General features: G+C 48.9%; 3 protein-coding genes across 3 annotated transcripts in view; 1 reads left to right on the top strand and 2 right to left on the bottom strand.

Annotated features, from left to right (window-relative positions):
- Nucleotides 1–9,514, bottom strand: part of RHOT2 (ras homolog family member T2) — a 166,301-nt gene extending 156,787 nt beyond the window's left edge. Inside the window, exon 1 of the mRNA XM_068243463.1 lies at nt 9,347–9,514. Within this exon, the coding sequence (XP_068099564.1) occupies nt 9,347–9,383 (37 nt within the window). The 5' untranslated portion in view covers nt 9,384–9,514. The remainder of the gene's footprint in view (nt 1–9,346) is intronic.
- Nucleotides 9,515–10,159: 645 nt separating this feature from the next.
- LOC137525307 (uncharacterized) lies at nt 10,160–11,182 on the top strand. Its single transcript, XM_068246362.1, has one exon. The coding sequence runs from the start codon at nt 10,160–10,162 to the stop codon at nt 11,180–11,182; it is 1,023 nt and encodes a 340-aa protein (XP_068102463.1).
- A 2,557-nt stretch (nt 11,183–13,739) lies between these two features.
- The window catches only part of WDR90 (WD repeat domain 90), a 109,408-nt gene continuing 103,499 nt past the window's right edge, over nt 13,740–19,648 (bottom strand). Inside the window, exon 25 of the mRNA XM_068246363.1 lies at nt 13,740–17,714. Within this exon, the coding sequence (XP_068102464.1) occupies nt 17,557–17,714 (158 nt within the window). The 3' untranslated portion in view covers nt 13,740–17,556. The remainder of the gene's footprint in view (nt 17,715–19,648) is intronic.

The raw sequence follows: 19,648 nt of genomic DNA on the forward strand, positions 1-19,648 counted from the left end.
TGTGCAGGTACTATGCAGGGGAATGAGGGGATTCTTCCTCTATTACACATTCTTCATGCACAATCTGAACATGGATCAGGACCTAGGCAATGTGACTGTGGGTACATGTAAGAGTGATGTGCAGGTACTCTGCAGGGGAATGAGGGGATTCTTCCTCTATTACACATTCTTCATGCACAATCTGAACATGGATCAGGCCCTAAGCAATGTAACTGTGGCTACATGTAAGAGTGATGTGCAGGTACTCTGCAGGGGAATGAGGGGATTCTTCCTCTATTGCACATTCTTCATGGACAATCTGAACATCTATCAGGCCCTAGCCAATATATCTGTGGGTACATGTAAGAGTGATGTGCAGGTACTCTGCAGGGGAATGAGGGGATGCTTCCTCTATTACACATTCTTCATGTACAATCTGAACATGGATCAGGCCCTAGGCAATGTAACTGTTGGTACATGTAAGAGTGATGTGCAGGTACTCTGCAGGAGAATGAGGGGATTCTTCGTCTATTACACATTCTTCATGCATGATCTGAATATGAATCAGGCCCTAGGCAATGTAACTGTGGGTACATGTAAGAGTGATGTGCAGGTACTCTGCAGGGGAATGAGGGGATTCTTCACCTATTACACATTCTTCATGTACAATCTGAACATGGATCAGGCCCTAGGCAATGTAACTGTGGCTACATGTAAGAGTGATGTGCGGGTACTCTGCAGGGGAATGAGGAGATTCTTCCTCTATTACACATTTTTGCATGCACAATCTGAACATGGATCAGGCCCTAGGCAATGTAACTGTGGCTACATGTAAGAGTGATGTGCAGGCACTCTGCAGGGGAATGAGGAGATTCTTCCTCTATTACACATTCTTCATGTACAATTTGAACATGGATCAGGCCCTAGGCAATGTAACTGTGGGTACATGTAAGAGTGATGTGCAGGTACTCTGCAGGGGAATTAGGGTATTCTTCCTCTATTACACATTCTTCATACACAATCTGGACATGGATCAGGCCCTAGGCAATGTAACTGTGGCTACATGTAAGAGTGATGTGCAGGTACTCTGCAGGGGAATGAGGGGATTCTTCCTCTATTGCACATTCTTCATGGACAATCTGAACATCTATCAGGCCCTAGCCAATATATCTGTGGGTACATGTAAGAGTGATGTGCAGGTACTCTGCAGGGGAATGAGGGGATGCTTCCTCTATTACACATTCTTCATGTACAATCTGAACATGGATCAGGCCCTAGGCAATGTAACTGTTGGTACATGTAAGAGTGATGTGCAGGTACTCTGCAGGAGAATGAGGGGATTCTTCGTCTATTACACATTCTTCATGCATGATCTGAATATGAATCAGGCCCTAGGCAATGTAACTGTGGGTACATGTAAGAGTGATGTGCAGGTACTCTGCAGGGGAATGAGGAGATTCTTCCTCTATTACACATTTTTGCATGCACAATCTGAACATGGATCAGGCCCTAGGCAATGTAACTGTGGCTACATGTAAGAGTGATGTGCAGGTACTCTGCAGGGGAATGAGGAGATTCTTCCTCTATTACACATTCTTCATGTACAATTTGAACATGGATCAGGCCCTAGGCAATGTAACTGTGGGTACATGTAAGAGTGATGTGCAGGTACTATGCAGGGGAATGAGGAGATTCTTCCTCTATTACACATTCTTCCTCTATTACACATCTGAACATGGATCAGGCCCTAGGCAATGTAACTGTGGGTACATGTAAGAGTGATGTGCAGGTACTCTGCAGGGGAATGAGGAGATTCTTCCTCTATTACACATTCTTCATGCACAATCTGAACATGGATCAGGCCCTAGGCAATGTAACTGTGGCTACATGTAAGAGTGATGTGCAGGTACTCTGCAGGGGAATGAGGAGATTCTTCCTCTATTACACATTCTTCATGTACAATTTGAACATGGATCAGGCCCTAGGCAATGTAACTGTGGGTACATGTAAGAGTGATGTGCAGGTACTCTGCAGGGGAATTAGGGTATTCTTCCTCTATTACACATTCTTCATACACAATCTGGACATGGATCAGGCCCTAGGCAATGTAACTGTGGCTACATGTAAGAGTGATGTGCAGGTACTATGCAGGGGAATGAGGGGATTCTTCCTCTATTACACATTCTTCATGCACAATCTGAACATGGATCAGGACCTAGGCAATGTAACTGTGGGTACATGTAAGAGTGATGTGCAGGTACTATGCAGGGGAATGAGGAGATTCTTCCTCTATTACACGTCTGAACGTGGATCAGGCCCTAGGCAATGTAACTGTGGGTACATGTAAGAATGATGTGCAGGTACTCTGCAGGGGAATGAGGAGATTCTTCCTCTATTACACATTCTTCATGCACAATCTGAACATGAATCAGGCCCTAGGCAATGTAAGTGTGGGTACATGTAAGAGTGATGTGCAGGTACTCTGCAGGGGAATGAGGGGATTCTTCTTCTATTACACATTCTTCATGCACAATCTGAACATGGATCAGGACCTAGGCAATGTGACTGTGGGTACATGTAAGAGTGATGTGCAGGTACTATGCAGGGGAATGAGGGGATTCTTCCTCTATTACACATTCTTCATGCACAATCTGAACATGGATCAGGACCTAGGCAATGTGACTGTGGGTACATGTAAGAGTGATGTGCAGGTACTCTGCAGGGGAATGAGGGGATTCTTCCTCTATTACACATTCTTCAGGTACAATCTGAACATGGATCAGGCCCTAGGCAGTGTAACTGTGGGAACATGTAAGAGTGATGTGCAGGTCCTCTGCAGGGAAATGAGGGGATTCTTCCTCTATTACACATTCTTCATGCACAATCTGAACATGGATCAGGACCTAGGCAATGTGACTGTGGGTACATGTAAGAGTGATGTGCAGGTACTATGCAGGGGAATGAGGAGATTCTTCCTCTATTACACATTCTTCCTCTATTACACGTCTGAACGTGGATCAGGCCCTAGGCAATGTAACTGTGGGTACATGTAAGAATGATGTACAGGTACTCTGCAGGGGAATGAGGAGATTCTTCCTCTATTACACATTCTTCATGCACAATCTGAACATGGATCAGGCCCTAGGCAATGTAAGTGTGGGTACATGTAAGAGTGATGTGCAGGTACTCTGCAGGGGAATGAGGGGATTCTTCTTCTATTACACATTCTTCATGCACAATCTGAACATGGATCAGGACCTAGGCAATGTGACTGTGGCTACATGTAAGAGTGATGTGCAGGTACTATGCAGGGGAATGAGGGGATTCTTCCTCTATTACACATTCTTCATGCACAATCTGAACATGGATCAGGACCTAGGCAATGTGACTGTGGGTACATGTAAGAGTGATGTGCAGGTACTCTGCAGGGGAATGAGGGGATTCTTCCTCTATTACACATTCTTCATGCACAATCTGAACATGGATCAGGCCCTAAGCAATGTAACTGTGGCTACATGTAAGAGTGATGTGCAGGTACTCTGCAGGGGAATGAGGGGATTCTTCCTCTATTGCACATTCTTCATGGACAATCTGAACATCTATCAGGCCCTAGCCAATATATCTGTGGGTACATGTAAGAGTGATGTGCAGGTACTCTGCAGGGGAATGAGGGGATGCTTCCTCTATTACACATTCTTCATGTACAATCTGAACATGGATCAGGCCCTAGGCAATGTAACTGTTGGTACATGTAAGAGTGATGTGCAGGTACTCTGCAGGAGAATGAGGGGATTCTTCGTCTATTACACATTCTTCATGCATGATCTGAATATGAATCAGGCCCTAGGCAATGTAACTGTGGGTACATGTAAGAGTGATGTGCAGGTACTCTGCAGGGGAATGAGGGGATTCTTCATCTATTACACATTCTTCATGTACAATCTGAACATGGATCAGGCCCTAGGCAATGTAACTGTGGCTACATGTAAGAGTGATGTGCGGGTACTCTGCAGGGGAATGAGGAGATTCTTCCTCTATTACACATTTTTGCATGCACAATCTGAACATGGATCAGGCCCTAGGCAATGTAACTGTGGCTACATGTAAGAGTGATGTGCAGGCACTCTGCAGGGGAATGAGGAGATTCTTCCTCTATTACACATTCTTCATGTACAATTTGAACATGGATCAGGCCCTAGGCAATGTAACTGTGGGTACATGTAAGAGTGATGTGCAGGTACTCTGCAGGGGAATTAGGGTATTCTTCCTCTATTACACATTCTTCATACACAATCTGGACATGGATCAGGCCCTAGGCAATGTAACTGTGGCTACATGTAAGAGTGATGTGCAGGTACTCTGCAGGGGAATGAGGGGATTCTTCCTCTATTGCACATTCTTCATGGACAATCTGAACATCTATCAGGCCCTAGCCAATATATCTGTGGGTACATGTAAGAGTGATGTGCAGGTACTCTGCAGGGGAATGAGGGGATGCTTCCTCTATTACACATTCTTCATGTACAATCTGAACATGGATCAGGCCCTAAGCAATGTAACTGTGGCTACATGTAAGAGTGATGTGCAGGTACTCTGCAGGGGAATGAGGGGATTCTTCCTCTATTGCACATTCTTCATGGACAATCTGAACATCTATCAGGCCCTAGCCAATATATCTGTGGGTACATGTAAGAGTGATGTGCAGGTACTCTGCAGGGGAATGAGGGGATGCTTCCTCTATTACACATTCTTCATGTACAATCTGAACATGGATCAGGCCCTAGGCAATGTAACTGTTGGTACATGTAAGAGTGATGTGCAGGTACTCTGCAGGAGAATGAGGGGATTCTTCGTCTATTACACATTCTTCATGCATGATCTGAATATGAATCAGGCCCTAGGCAATGTAACTGTGGGTACATGTAAGAGTGATGTGCAGGTACTCTGCAGGGGAATGAGGGGATTCTTCATCTATTACACATTCTTCATGTACAATCTGAACATGGATCAGGCCCTAGGCAATGTAACTGTGGCTACATGTAAGAGTGATGTGCGGGTACTCTGCAGGGGAATGAGGAGATTCTTCCTCTATTACACATTTTTGCATGCACAATCTGAACATGGATCAGGCCCTAGGCAATGTAACTGTGGCTACATGTAAGAGTGATGTGCAGGCACTCTGCAGGGGAATGAGGAGATTCTTCCTCTATTACACATTCTTCATGTACAATTTGAACATGGATCAGGCCCTAGGCAATGTAACTGTGGGTACATGTAAGAGTGATGTGCAGGTACTCTGCAGGGGAATTAGGGTATTCTTCCTCTATTACACATTCTTCATACACAATCTGGACATGGATCAGGCCCTAGGCAATGTAACTGTGGCTACATGTAAGAGTGATGTGCAGGTACTCTGCAGGGGAATGAGGGGATTCTTCCTCTATTGCACATTCTTCATGGACAATCTGAACATCTATCAGGCCCTAGCCAATATATCTGTGGGTACATGTAAGAGTGATGTGCAGGTACTCTGCAGGGGAATGAGGGGATGCTTCCTCTATTACACATTCTTCATGTACAATCTGAACATGGATCAGGCCCTAGGCAATGTAACTGTTGGTACATGTAAGAGTGATGTGCAGGTACTCTGCAGGAGAATGAGGGGATTCTTCGTCTATTACACATTCTTCATGCACAATCTGAACATGGATCAGGCCCTAGGCAATGTAACTGTTGGTACATGTAAGAGTGATGTGCAGGTACTCTGCAGGAGAATGAGGGGATTCTTCCTCTATTACACATTCTTCCTCTATTACACATCTGAACATGGATCAGGCCCTAGGCAATGTAACTGTGGGTACATGTAAGAGTGATGTGCAGGTACTCTGCAGGGGAATGAGGAGATTCTTCCTCTATTACACATTCTTCATGCACAATCTGAACATGGATCAGGCCCTAGGCAATGTAACTGTGGCTACATGTAAGAGTGATGTGCAGGTACTCTGCAGGGGAATGAGGAGATTCTTCCTCTATTACACATTCTTCATACACAATCTGGACATGGATCAGGCCCTAGGCAATGTAACTGTGGGTACATGTAAGAGTGATGTGCAGGTACTATGCAGGGGAATGAGGGGATTCTTCCTCTATTACACATTCTTCATGCACAATCTGAACATGGATCAGGACCTAGGCAATGTGACTGTGGGTACATGTAAGAGTGATGTGCAGGTACTATGCAGGGGAACGAGGAGATTCTTCCTCTATTACACATTCTTCCTCTATTACACATCTGAACATGGATCAGGCCCTAGGCAATGTAACTTTGGGTACATGTAAGAGTGATGTGCAGGTACTCTGCAGGGGAATGAGGGGATTTTTCCTCTATTACACATCTGAACATGGATCAGGCCCTAGGCAATGTAACTGTGGCTACATGTAAGAGTGATGTGCAGGTACTCTGCAGGGGAATGAGGAGATTCTTCCTCTATTACACATTCTTCATGCACAATCTGAACATGGATCAGACCCTAGGCAATGTAAGTGTGGATACGTGTAAGAATGATGTGCAGATACTCTGCAGGGGAACGAGGAGATTCTTCCTCTATTACACATTCTTCATGCACAATCTGAACATGGATCAGGCCCTAGGCAATGTAACTGTGGCTACATGTAAGAGTGATGTGCAGGTACTCTGCAGGGGAATGAGGAGATTCTTCCTCTATTACACATTCTTCATGTACAATTTGAACATGGATCAGGCCCTAGGCAATGTAACTGTGGGTACATGTAAGAGTGATGAGCAAAGGGAGTGCATACATTTGCATAAATCAGCATCAATGCAGAATTATTTCCATCTCATTGACCATCTCTATTAGTGACACAGCTACACATCAGGCTTTATTCTTACAGCATAGATGTTATTTAGTATATACAAGAGATTCCTGTGTACACATCATATATACAGTCACAATCAGATGTGTATATCTGACCCTAAAAATACGGGGACTGCTTTACTGAAGCAGCAAAAGTAACTCATTTTGATTGGTTAATTTCATTTTTGTGGACTGAGCACAGCTATTACTGTATATATACATTATTTATTATTTTAGTATTTATATAGCGCCGACATATTACGCAGCGCTGTACAATATATATATATATATATATATATATATATATATATATATATATATATAGATATATATATAGATATATATATATATATAGATATATATATATAGATATATATATATAGATATATATATATATATCTCGTCACTAACTGTCCCTTAAAGGAGCTCACAATCTAATCCCTACCATTGCCATATGTCTATATTATGAAGTGTAAGTACTGTAGTCTAGGGCCAATTTTAGGTGGAGCCAATTAACTTATCCGTATGTTTTTGGAATGTGGGCGGAAACCGGAGTGCCCGGAGGAAACCCACACAGACACGGAGAGAACATACAAACTCTTTGCAGATAGTGCCCTGGCTGGGATTCGAACCGGGGACCCAGCGCTGCAAGGCGAGAAAGCTAACCACTACGCCACCGTTCTGCCCTTATGATGACTATTATCTGAGAAATAGAACATTTTATCCTATGTTCTATATTAATTACAGTTTAAATTCATTAGGAGTCGGAGTCGGTGCATTTTTCCCCTGACTCCGACTCTGGGCACCCAAAATTGCTCCGACTCCACAGCTCTGGTTATTATTACCACTATCCTAGATAAGCGCAGGAAGCTTCCAGGGCAGTGGCTGCCGGAATGTGTGGACACTGATCAGGAGGAAGGACCAACTGAACCTTCCAAAGCTGCACTGGCCTAATTTATACCTGCTCAGGACTCACTGCCACTGTTACCCCTAGCAACCACACTGCTCAGCTCACACAGTCAGTGCTGTCACATGACCTCTGCCAGCACTCGCTGCCACTGTTACCCCTAGCAACCACTCTGCTCAGCTCACACATAGCAGTCAGTGCTGTCACATGGCCTCTGCCAGCACTCACTGCCACTGTTACACCTAGCAACCACACTGCTCACCTCACACATAGCAGTCACTACTGTCACATAGCCTCTGCCAGCACTCACTGCCACTGTTACCCCTAGCAACCACTCTGCTCAGCTCACACATAGCAGTCACTACTGTCACATGGCCTCTGCCAGCACTCACTGCCACTGTTACCCCTAGCAACCACTCTGCTCAGCTCACACATAGCCGTCACTGCTGTCACATGACCTCTGCCAGCACTCACTGCCACTGTTACACCTAGCAACCACACTGCTCAGCTCACACCTAGCAGTCACTGCTGTCACATGGTCTCTGCCAGCAGTCACTGCCACTGTTACACCTAGCAACCACACTGCTCAGCTCACACATAGTCAGTGCTGTCACATGACCTCTGCCAGCACTCGCTGCCACTGTTACCCCTAGCAACCACACTGCTCAGCTCACACATAGCAGTCACTGCTGTCACATGGCCTCTGCCAGCAGTCACTGCCACTGTTACCCCTAGCAACCACTCTGCTCAGCTCACACATAGCAGTCACTACTGTCACATGGCCTCTGCCAGCACTCACTGCCACTGTTACCCCTAGCAACCACTCTGCTCAGCTCACACATAGCCGTCACTGCTGTCACATGGCCTCTGCCAGCACTCACTGCCACTGTTACCCCTAGCAACCACACTGCTCAGCTCACACATAGCAGTCACTGCTGTCACATGTCCTCTGCCAGCACTCACTGCCACTGTTACCCCTAGCAACCACTCTGCTCAGCTCACACATAGCAGTAACTGCTGTCACATGTCCTCTGCCAGCACTCACTGCCACTGTTACCCCTAGCAACCACTCTGCTCAGCTCACACATAGCCGTCACTGCTGTCACATGGCCTCTGCCAGCACTCACTGCCACTGTTACCCCTAGCAACCACACTGCTCAGCTCACACATAGCAGTCACTGCTGTCACATGGCCTCTGCCAGCAGTCACTGCCACTGTTACCCCTAGCAACCACTCTGCTCAGCTCACACATAGCAGTCACTGCTGTCACATGTCCTCTGCCAGCACTCACTGCCACTGTTACCCCTAGCAACCACACTGCTCAACTCACACATAGCAGTCACTGCTGTCACATGGCCTCTGCCAGCAGTCACTGCCACTGTTACCCCTAGCAACCACTCTGCTCAGCTCACACATAGCAGTAACTGCTGTCACATGACCTCTGCCAGCACTCACTGCCACTGTTACCCCTAGCAACCACTCTGCTCAGGCAGCTCTCATTAGCATCGCCCCTCCCCATGCAGACAGAAGGTGACATTGACCCTCCCCTCCCCCGCAGCCCCCCCTGTGTCCCCCCCGGACTCACCCTCCCCCAGGAGAAGGATCCGCACGTCCCGCTTCATGGCTCCGCCAACACCACCAACTTCCGGCTGTCAAAGCAGACCGCCAGAGTCACAGCACGCCACTTCCGGTGTCCCCTCCGACGCCCTGACGTCACTTCCGCTGCAGCGCCGTTCGGCTTCTGGTTGCCAGGACAACGCGCTGGGTGGGCGGCGCCGCTACCTGGCTGAGCCCACGTAGGAGCTCGAGGGGAGAGGACACACCCCCGGGGCGGGGCTGCGCTGAGAAGACCACAATGTGAATTAGCGGGACTTCCCATTGCTCATAGCAACCGAGCCAGCGTCAGCAGAGGGGGAGGGGCTGATTCATGCAGATCAGAGCCACGCGGTACCCCCCGAGCAGCCAATAACATTCCGGATCTTCTGCAGCATTTCCCTTCTCTCCATCAGGGAGGGCTAATGAGATGCAAATCATCCCAAGATTATGCAGAATTATGCAAATGCGTGCAGCTTGTGACTGGCCCAATGGCATGGCAGCAGATCTGTCCCGGGTGAGGGAGGAGCTATTGCTCTGCGCACCGACACCAGCGCACAATACATGTCTGGCCAGTCTGTGTCCTATCAGCAACCGCTAAGCCACGCACTCTCAACCGCCACCAAATGCCCCGCCCACACCTTCAACCGCCGCCAAGAGCCCCGCCCACACCCTTCACCGCCGCCAAGAGCCCCACCCACACGCTCAACCTGCCGCCAAGGGGCCCGCCCACACACTCAACCTCCGCCAAGAGCCCCGCCCACACACTCAACCAAGAGCCCCGTCCACACGCTCAACCACCACCATGAACCCCACCCACACCCTCAAGCGCCGCCAAGAACTCCGCCCACAAGCTCAAGCGCCGCCAAGAGCTCCGCCCACACGCTCACCCACCGCCAAGAGCCCCGCCCACACACTCAACCGCCGCCAAGAGCCCAGCCCACATGCTCAAACGCCGCTAAGAGCCCCGCCCACACGCTCAACCACCGCCAAGAGCCCCGTTCACACGCTTAACTACCGCCAAGAACCCCGCCCACACGCTCAACCACCGCCAAGAACCCCGTCCACATGCTCAACCATCCCACCCAACCGCCATAAGCTCCGCCCACATGCTCAACCACCAACAGCTCCGCCCACATGCTCAAACACGTTCAACCGCCGCCAAGAACCCCGCCCACACCCTCAACCGCCGCCAAGAGCTCCGCTCACAACCTCAACCACCGCCAAGAGCTCCGCCCACAACCTCAACCGCAGCCAAGAGCCTCGCCCACACGCTCAACTACCACCAAGAGCCCGCCCACACGCTCAACCACCGCCAAAAACCCCGTCCACATGCTCAACCATCCCACCCAACCGCCATAAGCTTCGCCCACATGCTCAACCACCAACAGCTCCGCCCACATGCTCAACCACCGCCAAGAGCTCCACCCACACACTCAACCGCCGCCAAGAGCTCCACCCACACGTTCAACCGCCGCCAAGAGCTCCGCCCACACCCTCAACCGCCGCCAAGAGCTCCGCCCACACCCTCAACCGCCGCCAAGAGCTCCGCCCACACGCTAAACCGCCGCTAAGAGCCCGCCCACACGCTCAACCACCGCCAAGAGCCCCACCCACACGCTCAACCACCGCCAAGAGCCCCGTCCACACGCTCAACCACCACCAAGAACCACGCCCACATGCTCAACCTCCGCCAAGAGCCCCGCCCACACGCTCAACCACCACCAAGAGCCCCGCCCACATGCTCAACCTCCACCAAGAGCCCCACCCACACGCTCAACCACCACCAAGAGCCCCGCCCACATGCTCAACCATTATCACTCACTAAAGAAGGCTGAACAACGTGTCGGACAATAATCGTAAAAAAAAGAAAATGTCCCAGCAATGCTTAACATACACGGTGCGTTTATGCGCCGGTATCGAGCCAGCGGCCGCCCGGGTCAATTCCCTCTTGTCCCCGTGGGCATTCCTTATCAGCCGCTCGATTCCCCGCTATTGTCTGCCCGCAGGGATCGAGCAGGGAATCTATCCGGCGGGTCATCACACCTGTCGGATATTATCAATCGAGCCATCAGCGGTTCGATTGATAAGGAATAAACACACCGTGTATGTTTAGCATTACCCTTGTCAAGGCGACGTTTGCGTTACCGATATAAAGCAGAATTGATCACAGCAAAATAAAACCACCCAACTCCCTTCTTACACTCTCCAGAAATGATGGACGTTGGCCTTGAAAGCAAACCCGGGAGGTCCGCAATGCTCATATACTGACACACATGCACACTGCCACCTGTGATGATATACGCAGTTTGATGGCAGAACATGGCAGCCATTTTTTTACTCAAATCTTATGTGGAATCCATTTTGTCCACACATTATTAAGTCTACTGTGTGTGAAAATGTCAGTAAGTAGGTTGTGAAATACATGTTTTATTGTGTAGGATTGTCATATGCAAACACCTGAGACTGTGTGTAGAATAGGGAGCTGCCAAAACACCTGAATAGACTGATGTGTTGGAGACAGCAGATAATGCAGGACACTGAGGTGTGACTGGTTACCAAGGATGTCTTTCCATAACCTAAAAGCACTTCCACAGGAAACTCTGGCGTCTGCACGCATGTAAAAGTGGGGTCTGTATGTACCTAGGAGGTACGTCACCATTTTTATAGAATAGAAGGGAAATAGGTTATTTTTGTATTAGAAGTTTGGGTAGCCCCAGGGGTACATTCTGTCCTATAAGAATCGGCTCTCAGAGGGTCTTTCTCTGAAGGTGGCTTCCTGAGTCAGAGGAAGTCCCTGATCTGATCAGAAGTCCTGTCCTTCCATGGCCAGAAATTAGACATTACGCCAGGTAAAGTTTCATTTCTGTTATATTTTATAAGCCAATGTCTTGTTGTGTGTTTGTCATTTTTACTTTTGTTTTTGTAAATATCGTTGTGTATTTTCTTTCTGCATTTGTTCCACTTTTTGGAATATTAAATCCTTACTTACTAAGCTAGTCTTCTGTGCACTAAGCAGAGAAGTGACATCTCCTAGAGAGAGACTGCAGTGTGTTATGTTACAGATCAGTGCCAGATTGTGTGCTGGGATTGTTCATTGCTGCCGTGTGAGATTGCATTGTGTGTGGTGTTCCCGTAGTTTTGGCCTAAAAGCTCGCAGCTGACCCAACATACGTGACGCCAACCTGAGTGTGTTCCGCTGCACAGCAGTGCATGAAATTGTCATACTGCCATAGAAAGGGGCAGATCTCCTTCAGGATAGGAATCTGTGTGTGTGGTCTAGCAGTATCGTCACAGATGACTGCTAGTGGTGGTCGAGTCTTGCCGAGTGTGGTGGAGGGCGACAGCCTTGTTTCAGCGTATATAAGGCTGCTCCTCCTCTCGATTTGGTCAAACCTTGTCAAGAGTCGTCTCTGCAGGTGTTTCCTGGGGCCGGTCCTGACACCACCGCTTCATGTACTGCCACCGCTCCGTGCGTTACCACCGCCCCGCACACTGCCACCTCCCACGCTTATATGACATGAGTAGACACGGTTCCTATGTGTATGGCCCCACCCCCTTTCCCATGACATAAGCAGACTCTGTTGTATGTGTATGGCCCCACTCCCTTTCCCATGACATAAGCAGACTCTGTTGTATGTGTATGGCCCCACCCCCTTTCCCATGACATGAATAGGCTGGAGTTGCACTGTGCAGGTGTTATAACGACACTAGTAGACCCAGCCCGTTTAAAAACGGGCTCTAGGTCTATGGCTGTCGCCGCCAGTGAGCATGCGCGCGCACGCAACCGACGCAGGTGCGCACCTGGCGCTCCCGCCGCAGGCGCGTGCCCGCTCCCGCGCACCCGCCCGCCCAGCTCCCTGGTCCCAGCTGTCAGTTACTGCGCTCATGCGCAGTAACAAAAATCCTGGGACACAGGGACAGAACTGCTGGACGCAGCGACAGTTCGCTTTGATTAGGTAGGATTCCACATCAGCTCGCAGGCCAGTGACAACACGCTCTGCCACTCACGCCGCATTAACACAGCAGAGGCACACTATGTATGTATCTATGTGTATATCTAAGTGTATGGCCCCGCCCCCTTTCCCATGACATGAGGATACACTCGGTTGCACTGTGCAGGTGTTATAATGACATTCCACATCAGCTCGCAGGCCAGTGACAACATATCACACGCCGCAATAACACAGCACAGACACACTATGTATATATCTATGTATATATCTATGTGTATGGTCCCACCCCCTTTCCCATGACATGAATACACTCTGTTGCACTGTGCAGGTGTTATAATGACATTCCACATGAGCTCACAGGCCAGTGACAACACGTTCTGCAGCTCTGACACTCACACGCAGCAATAACACAGCAGAGACACACCCAGCTTACGCCAGTTATTTATCAAAACAGTAACAAAAATAACAGATTTAAAACATTACAGCATTAAAAAGGTGCAAATAAAAATCAAGGGCAAAGTATAAATACCTCATTCACCCCCATTTCTTACATAATAAAAAATGTGCATCTGAAACTATTACATGTATTGCAAATAATGTTCGTTTTTCCAGTAAAGAAATCACATTACAGCAGCAACAGATCACAGGTGTCCCATCTGCTGCCTTCTGCTACCCCTGATGGAGGTCACATGGTACCTGCAGTCACATGACCTGTATCGGGGAGCCTGATGGAGGTCACATGGTACCTGCAGTCACATGACCTGTATCAGGGAAGCCTGCTAAAGGTCACATGGTACCTGCAGTCACATGACCTGTATCGAGGAGCCTGATAGAGGTCACATGATACCTGCAGTCACATGACATGTATCGGGGAGCCTGATGGAGGTCACATGGTACCTGCAGTCACATGACCTGTATCAGGGAAGCCTGCTAAAGGTCACATGGTACCTGCAGTCACATGACCTGTATCAGGGAAGCCTGCTAAAGGTCACATGGTACCTGCAGTCACATGACCTGTATCGAGGAGCCTGATAGAGGTCACATGATACCTGCAGTCACATGACCTGTATCAGGGCGAGGGGAAGGCTGACTGCAATCCCTGCCACAGCCACACTGCCCATCATTTACTGTGAATGAGGATTATTAGGACCACACCCCATCCATACTGCAGCCCACACCCCTGTCGCATAATGTGACCTTCCTGGGGAGGAGTTTGAAAGGCTGGTTGTGGAGATCTGTCCCACCGCAATCCTCTGCCATGATAGTCGCAGATTTCTATACAGCAAAAACGTTATGTTTCTGCAGGATATTTCTAAATGCAGAATTCTTCACGTCGGCTTTCCTACAGAACACAAAACAAGGGTGAACCTGTAACTTTAAATATCAGCTGAACTCAGTGAGGAGAGTTACATGTTATGTACAGAAGGCACATCGCTGGTAACAGCCGGCAGAGAGAAGAGAGCGAGCAAACAGCAAGGCTTCTCTGACCACTTCCTGCGCATAGCGACCCCCACATATGAAATGTCAGCTGAACTCAGTGAGGAGAGTTACATGTTATGTACAGAAGGCACATCTCTGGTAACAGCCGGCAGAGAGAAGAGAGTGAGCAAACCGCAAGGCTTCTCTGACCACTTCCTGCGCATAGCGACCCCCACATATGAAATGTCAGCTGAACTCAGTGAGGAGAAATAAGTTACATGTTATGTACAGAAGGCACATCGCTGGTAACAGCCGGCAGAGAGAAGAGAGCGAGCAAACAGCAAGGCTTCTCTGACCGCTTCCTGCACATAGCGACCCCCACATATGAAATGTCAGCTGAACTCAGTGAGGAGAGTTACAGGTTATGTACAGAAGGCACATTGCTGGTAACAGCCGGCAGAGAGACGAGCAAACATCAAGGTGTCTGCTTCCTGCACACAGCAACCCCCACATATGAAATGTCAGCTGAACTCAGTGAGGAGAGTTACAGGTTATGTGCAGAAGGCACATCTCTGGTAACAGCCGGCAGAGAGAAGAGAGCGAGCAAACCGCAAGGCTTCTCTGACTACTTCCTGCGCATAGCGACCCCCACATATGAAATATCAGCTGAACTCAGTGAGGAGAGTTACATGTTATGTACAGAAGGCACGTCTCTGGTAACAGCCGGCAGAGAGAAGAGAGCGAGCAAACCGCAAGGCTTCTCTGACCGCTTCCTGCGCATAGCGACCCCCACATATGAAATATCAGCTGAACTCAGTGAGGAGAGTTACAGGTTATGTACAGAAGGCACATCACTGGTAACAGCCGGCAGAGAGAAGAGAGCGAGCAAACCGCAAGGCTTCTCTGACCGCTTCCTGCACATAGCGACCCCCACATATGAAATATCAGCTGAACTCAGTGAGGAGAAATAAGTTACTAGTTATATACAGAAGGCACATCCATGGTAACAGCCGTCAGAGAGAAAAGCGCGAGCAAACCGCAAGGCTTCTCTGACCGCTTCCTGCGCATAGCGACCCCCACATATGAAATATCAGCTGAACTCAGTGAGGAGAGTTACATGTTATGTACAGAAGGCACATCTCTGGTAACAGCCGTCAGAGAGAAAAGCACGAGCAAACCGCAAGGTGTCCGCTTCCTGCACATAGCGACCCCCACATAAGCTCACCGACCAACACCCACAGATGACCGAGGAAAACATCCCCAACTCCCGAAACGGATGAGAAAACTGTAACTGGAAGGATGGAAGATACAGAAAGGCAGATTTGTCAGAGCAGCGATCACTTCAGTTCAGCTTCCGGAAAATAATCCCCGATATTTTTTACATCCAAAGATCCTGAACTGCAATGCACTGAGCCAATCTCTGCCCACCCAGGAAGGGACTTACACTGAGCCAATCATAGCCTGCACTGAGCCAATCTCTGCCCACCCAGGGAGGGGGTTACACTGAGCCAATCACAGCCTGCACTGAGCCAATCTCTGCCCACCCAGGAAGGGACTTACACTGAGCCAATCATAGCCTGCACTGAGCCAATCTCTGCCCACCCAGGGAGGGGGTTACACTGAGCCAATCACAGCCTGCACTGAGCCAATCTCTGCCCACCCAGGAAGGGACTTACACTGAGCCAATCACAGCCTGCACTGAGCCAATCTCTGCCCACCCAGGGAGGGGGTTACACTGAGCCAATCACAGCCTGCACTGAGCCAATCTCTGCCCACCCAGGAAGGGACTTACACTGAGCCAATCACAGCCTGCACTGAGCCAATCTCTGCCCACCCAGGAAGGGACTTACACTGAGCCAATCATAGCCTGCACTGAGCCAATCTCTGCCCACCCAGGGAGGGGGTTACACTGAGCCAATCACAGCCTGCACTGAGCCAATCTCTGCCCACCCAGGAAGGGACTTACACTGAGCCAATCACAGCCTGCACTGAGCCAATCTCTGCCCACCCAGGGAGGGGGTTGCACTGCACCAATCTCCACCCACCCAGGGAGGATGTTACAATGAAAGTCTTCACTGAGCCAATCTCCACCCACTCAGGGAGGGATTTACACTGCACCAATAAAAAGCTTGGACTTAGTTAACCAGCTTCCTCCTGACTGATCGGCAGCCGCTGGCTGTGATTGGCTCCTGGGTGAGAAGAGATTTGCGTATTAGGAGAATTCTCTCCCCTGCAGTGGTCATTAGCAGCAGTGGATCTCTACCCATTGCTCGGTGATGGGGGATCCTCTCCGGGGAGGGGTCAGGGCTGTGATTGGCTCCTGGGGTGAGATGAGATTTGCGTGTTAGGAGAATTCTTTCCTCCACAGTAGTTAGCGGCAGTGGATCATTTCTGGTTGCTCGGTGACGTCGGATCCTTACCGGTGACAGAGTAAGGGGAGGGGTCAGGGCTGTGATGGAAGGGGAGGGGTCAGGGCTGTGATGAAAGGGGAGGAGGCAGGGCTGTGATGAAAGGGGAGGAGTCAGGGCTGTGATGAAAGGGGAGGAGTCAGGGCTGTGATTGGCTCCTGGGATGAGAAGAGATTTGCGTGTTAGGAGAATTATTTCCCCCGCAGTAGTAGTTAGCGGCGGTGGATCGCCCCCCGTTGCTTGGTGACGGGATCCTCTCCGGGGAGGATGGAAGGGGAGGAGTCAGAGCTGTGATTGGCTCCTGGGGTGAGATGAGATTTGCATATTAGAATTCTCTCCCCCGCAGTAGTTGTTAGCGGCGGTGGATCGCTCCCGGTGGCTCGGTGACACGTGTTCCTCTCTGGTGAGGACAGCAGGGATCAGCAGTTCTGGATGTCCCAGACGAGGAGCTGGTTGTAGGAGGCGGAGAGCAGCAGGTTCCCTGTAGGAGAGATCTGGCACAGATGGACGCAGTCGTCGTGGGCGGAGAAGTCCTGCTGGGTTCCTGCGGAGGAGTGGATGAGGCGCAGCAGCCGCTCTGCAGAAAGAGGGACATATGAGAAATGTGTGAGAGACCCCAGTGTGCTGTGAGGAAGGAGGCTGAACAGGAATTTACTGGGATCCCACAGCATTCATTTCTGTTTAAAGCACACCTGAAGTGAGAAGGATAATGGAGGCTGCTATATATATTTCCTGTTACACAATACCAGTTGCCTGGCTGTCCTGCTAATCTCTCTGGCTGCAGTAGTGTCTGAATCACACACCTGGAACAAGCATGCAGCTAATCCAGTCACACTTCAGTCAGATCACCTGATCTGCTGCATGCTTGTTCAGGGGCTGGGAGTAAATGTACTAGAGGCAGAGGATCAGCAGGACAGCCAGGGAACTGGTATTGCTTAATAATATGGCAGCCTCCATGTCTCTCTCACTTCATCCATTCAGGAACAGCACCCCAGTATTTCCTATTGTGTTACCCCCATTATTTTACTGCAGACTAGCGTGTCATTTTTCTATATGTAATGAACTATTTTTACTTCTTTAAGAAATGATCTCACTTATATTATAAATGGGAAAGTTCGGATGTTTGTTACTCGATCACACAGCAAAAATGGCTGAACGGTTGGACATTAGATCCCTCCAATCTGCCCAATTGGAAAAAAGCCTGAAATGGTCACGACAATTATTTTTTGAACGGGGTAATAAGCCACACACTATCCTTGCCCGCAAATTAAACCCCAAGGGATCTTCTCAGGCGGTTTATGCCATGAAAGACAGCGACGGTACTACCCACTACAACCCATCAAAGATTGCACAACTATTCAACACCTATTATGAACAACTCTATAATCTTCCAGACCCCTCCCTAGATCCCTTATACTCAAACAAGGTAGCCTCCTTCCTAGAACAACTCCAACTCCCTAAATTAACTGAAGAGGAATGCATTTCCCTCAACGCACCAATCACCATTACCGAAACAGTGGCAACCCTCAAATCACTCCCCTCTTCTAAATCCCCTGGCCCAGATGGACTCCCCTACTCTTATTATAAAAATTTCCAGGAGGTTCTCTCACCCCATTTAACCTCACTAGCAAACAAGATCATGAGAGGGGAATCTCCTCCATCTTCGTTCTTAAAATCCCTATTAACAGTTATACCCAAAGAAGGAAAAGACCCACAACTTCCACAAAGTTACCGCCCCATCTCTCTCCTAAATTCTGACCTCAAAATCATTACTAAAACTCTGGCTAATCGATTAAACCCTATACTGCCTAGGCTCATTAACAATGACCAGGTGGGCTTTATCTTAAACAGGCAGGCAGGTGATAATACCCGCCGAGCGATAGACCTTATATCCCACATGTCCCGTATAGGTAAACCTTCTCTGCTACTTAGTCTAGATGCAGAGAAGGCTTTTGACCGTCTAGCATGGCCTTTCCTCTTCCATGTCCTCCAACACCAAGGTTTTAGTGGATCCTTTCTGACCATTCTTAAATTCCTCTACTCATTTCCTTCAGCCTGTGTAAAACTTCCCCTGGCCTCCCCTATTCCCTTCCAGATCCACAATGGTACTAGGCAGGGTTGCCCTCTTTCCCCGCTCCTCTTCGCTCTTAGTATTGAACCCCTCGCCAGTGCTATAAGACTAAACGTTAACATCTCAGGCGTCCAGGTAGATAAGCATGAATTCAAGATATCTTTATTCGCAGACGATATCCTTCTCACCATCACGAATCCTCTAATCTCCCTACCTGCTCTACACAGCACCTTAAGTACTTACGAATCCTTATCAGGATTCCGTCTTAATCAAGAAAAAACTGAAGCAATGCCCATAAAAATTCCACCTGAACTCCTCGCCTCCTTAAAGCACAATTTTCCCTACAAATGGCAAAACCACTCCCTGAAATATCTAGGTATCTACCTTACACCCACTTATTCCACTCTCTACAAACATAATTTCCCTACTCTTATCCAACA

Source organism: Hyperolius riggenbachi, chromosome 7 (assembly GCF_040937935.1).
Source record: "Hyperolius riggenbachi isolate aHypRig1 chromosome 7, aHypRig1.pri, whole genome shotgun sequence".
In the NCBI taxonomy this organism is placed as follows: domain Eukaryota; kingdom Metazoa; phylum Chordata; class Amphibia; order Anura; family Hyperoliidae; genus Hyperolius; species Hyperolius riggenbachi.

What these genes read in the sequence shown, in the direction of transcription:
- LOC137525307 (XM_068246362.1), top strand. Translation starts at nt 10,160, where the DNA reads ATGAACCCCACCCACACCCTCAAGCGCCGCCAAGAACTCCGCCCACAA.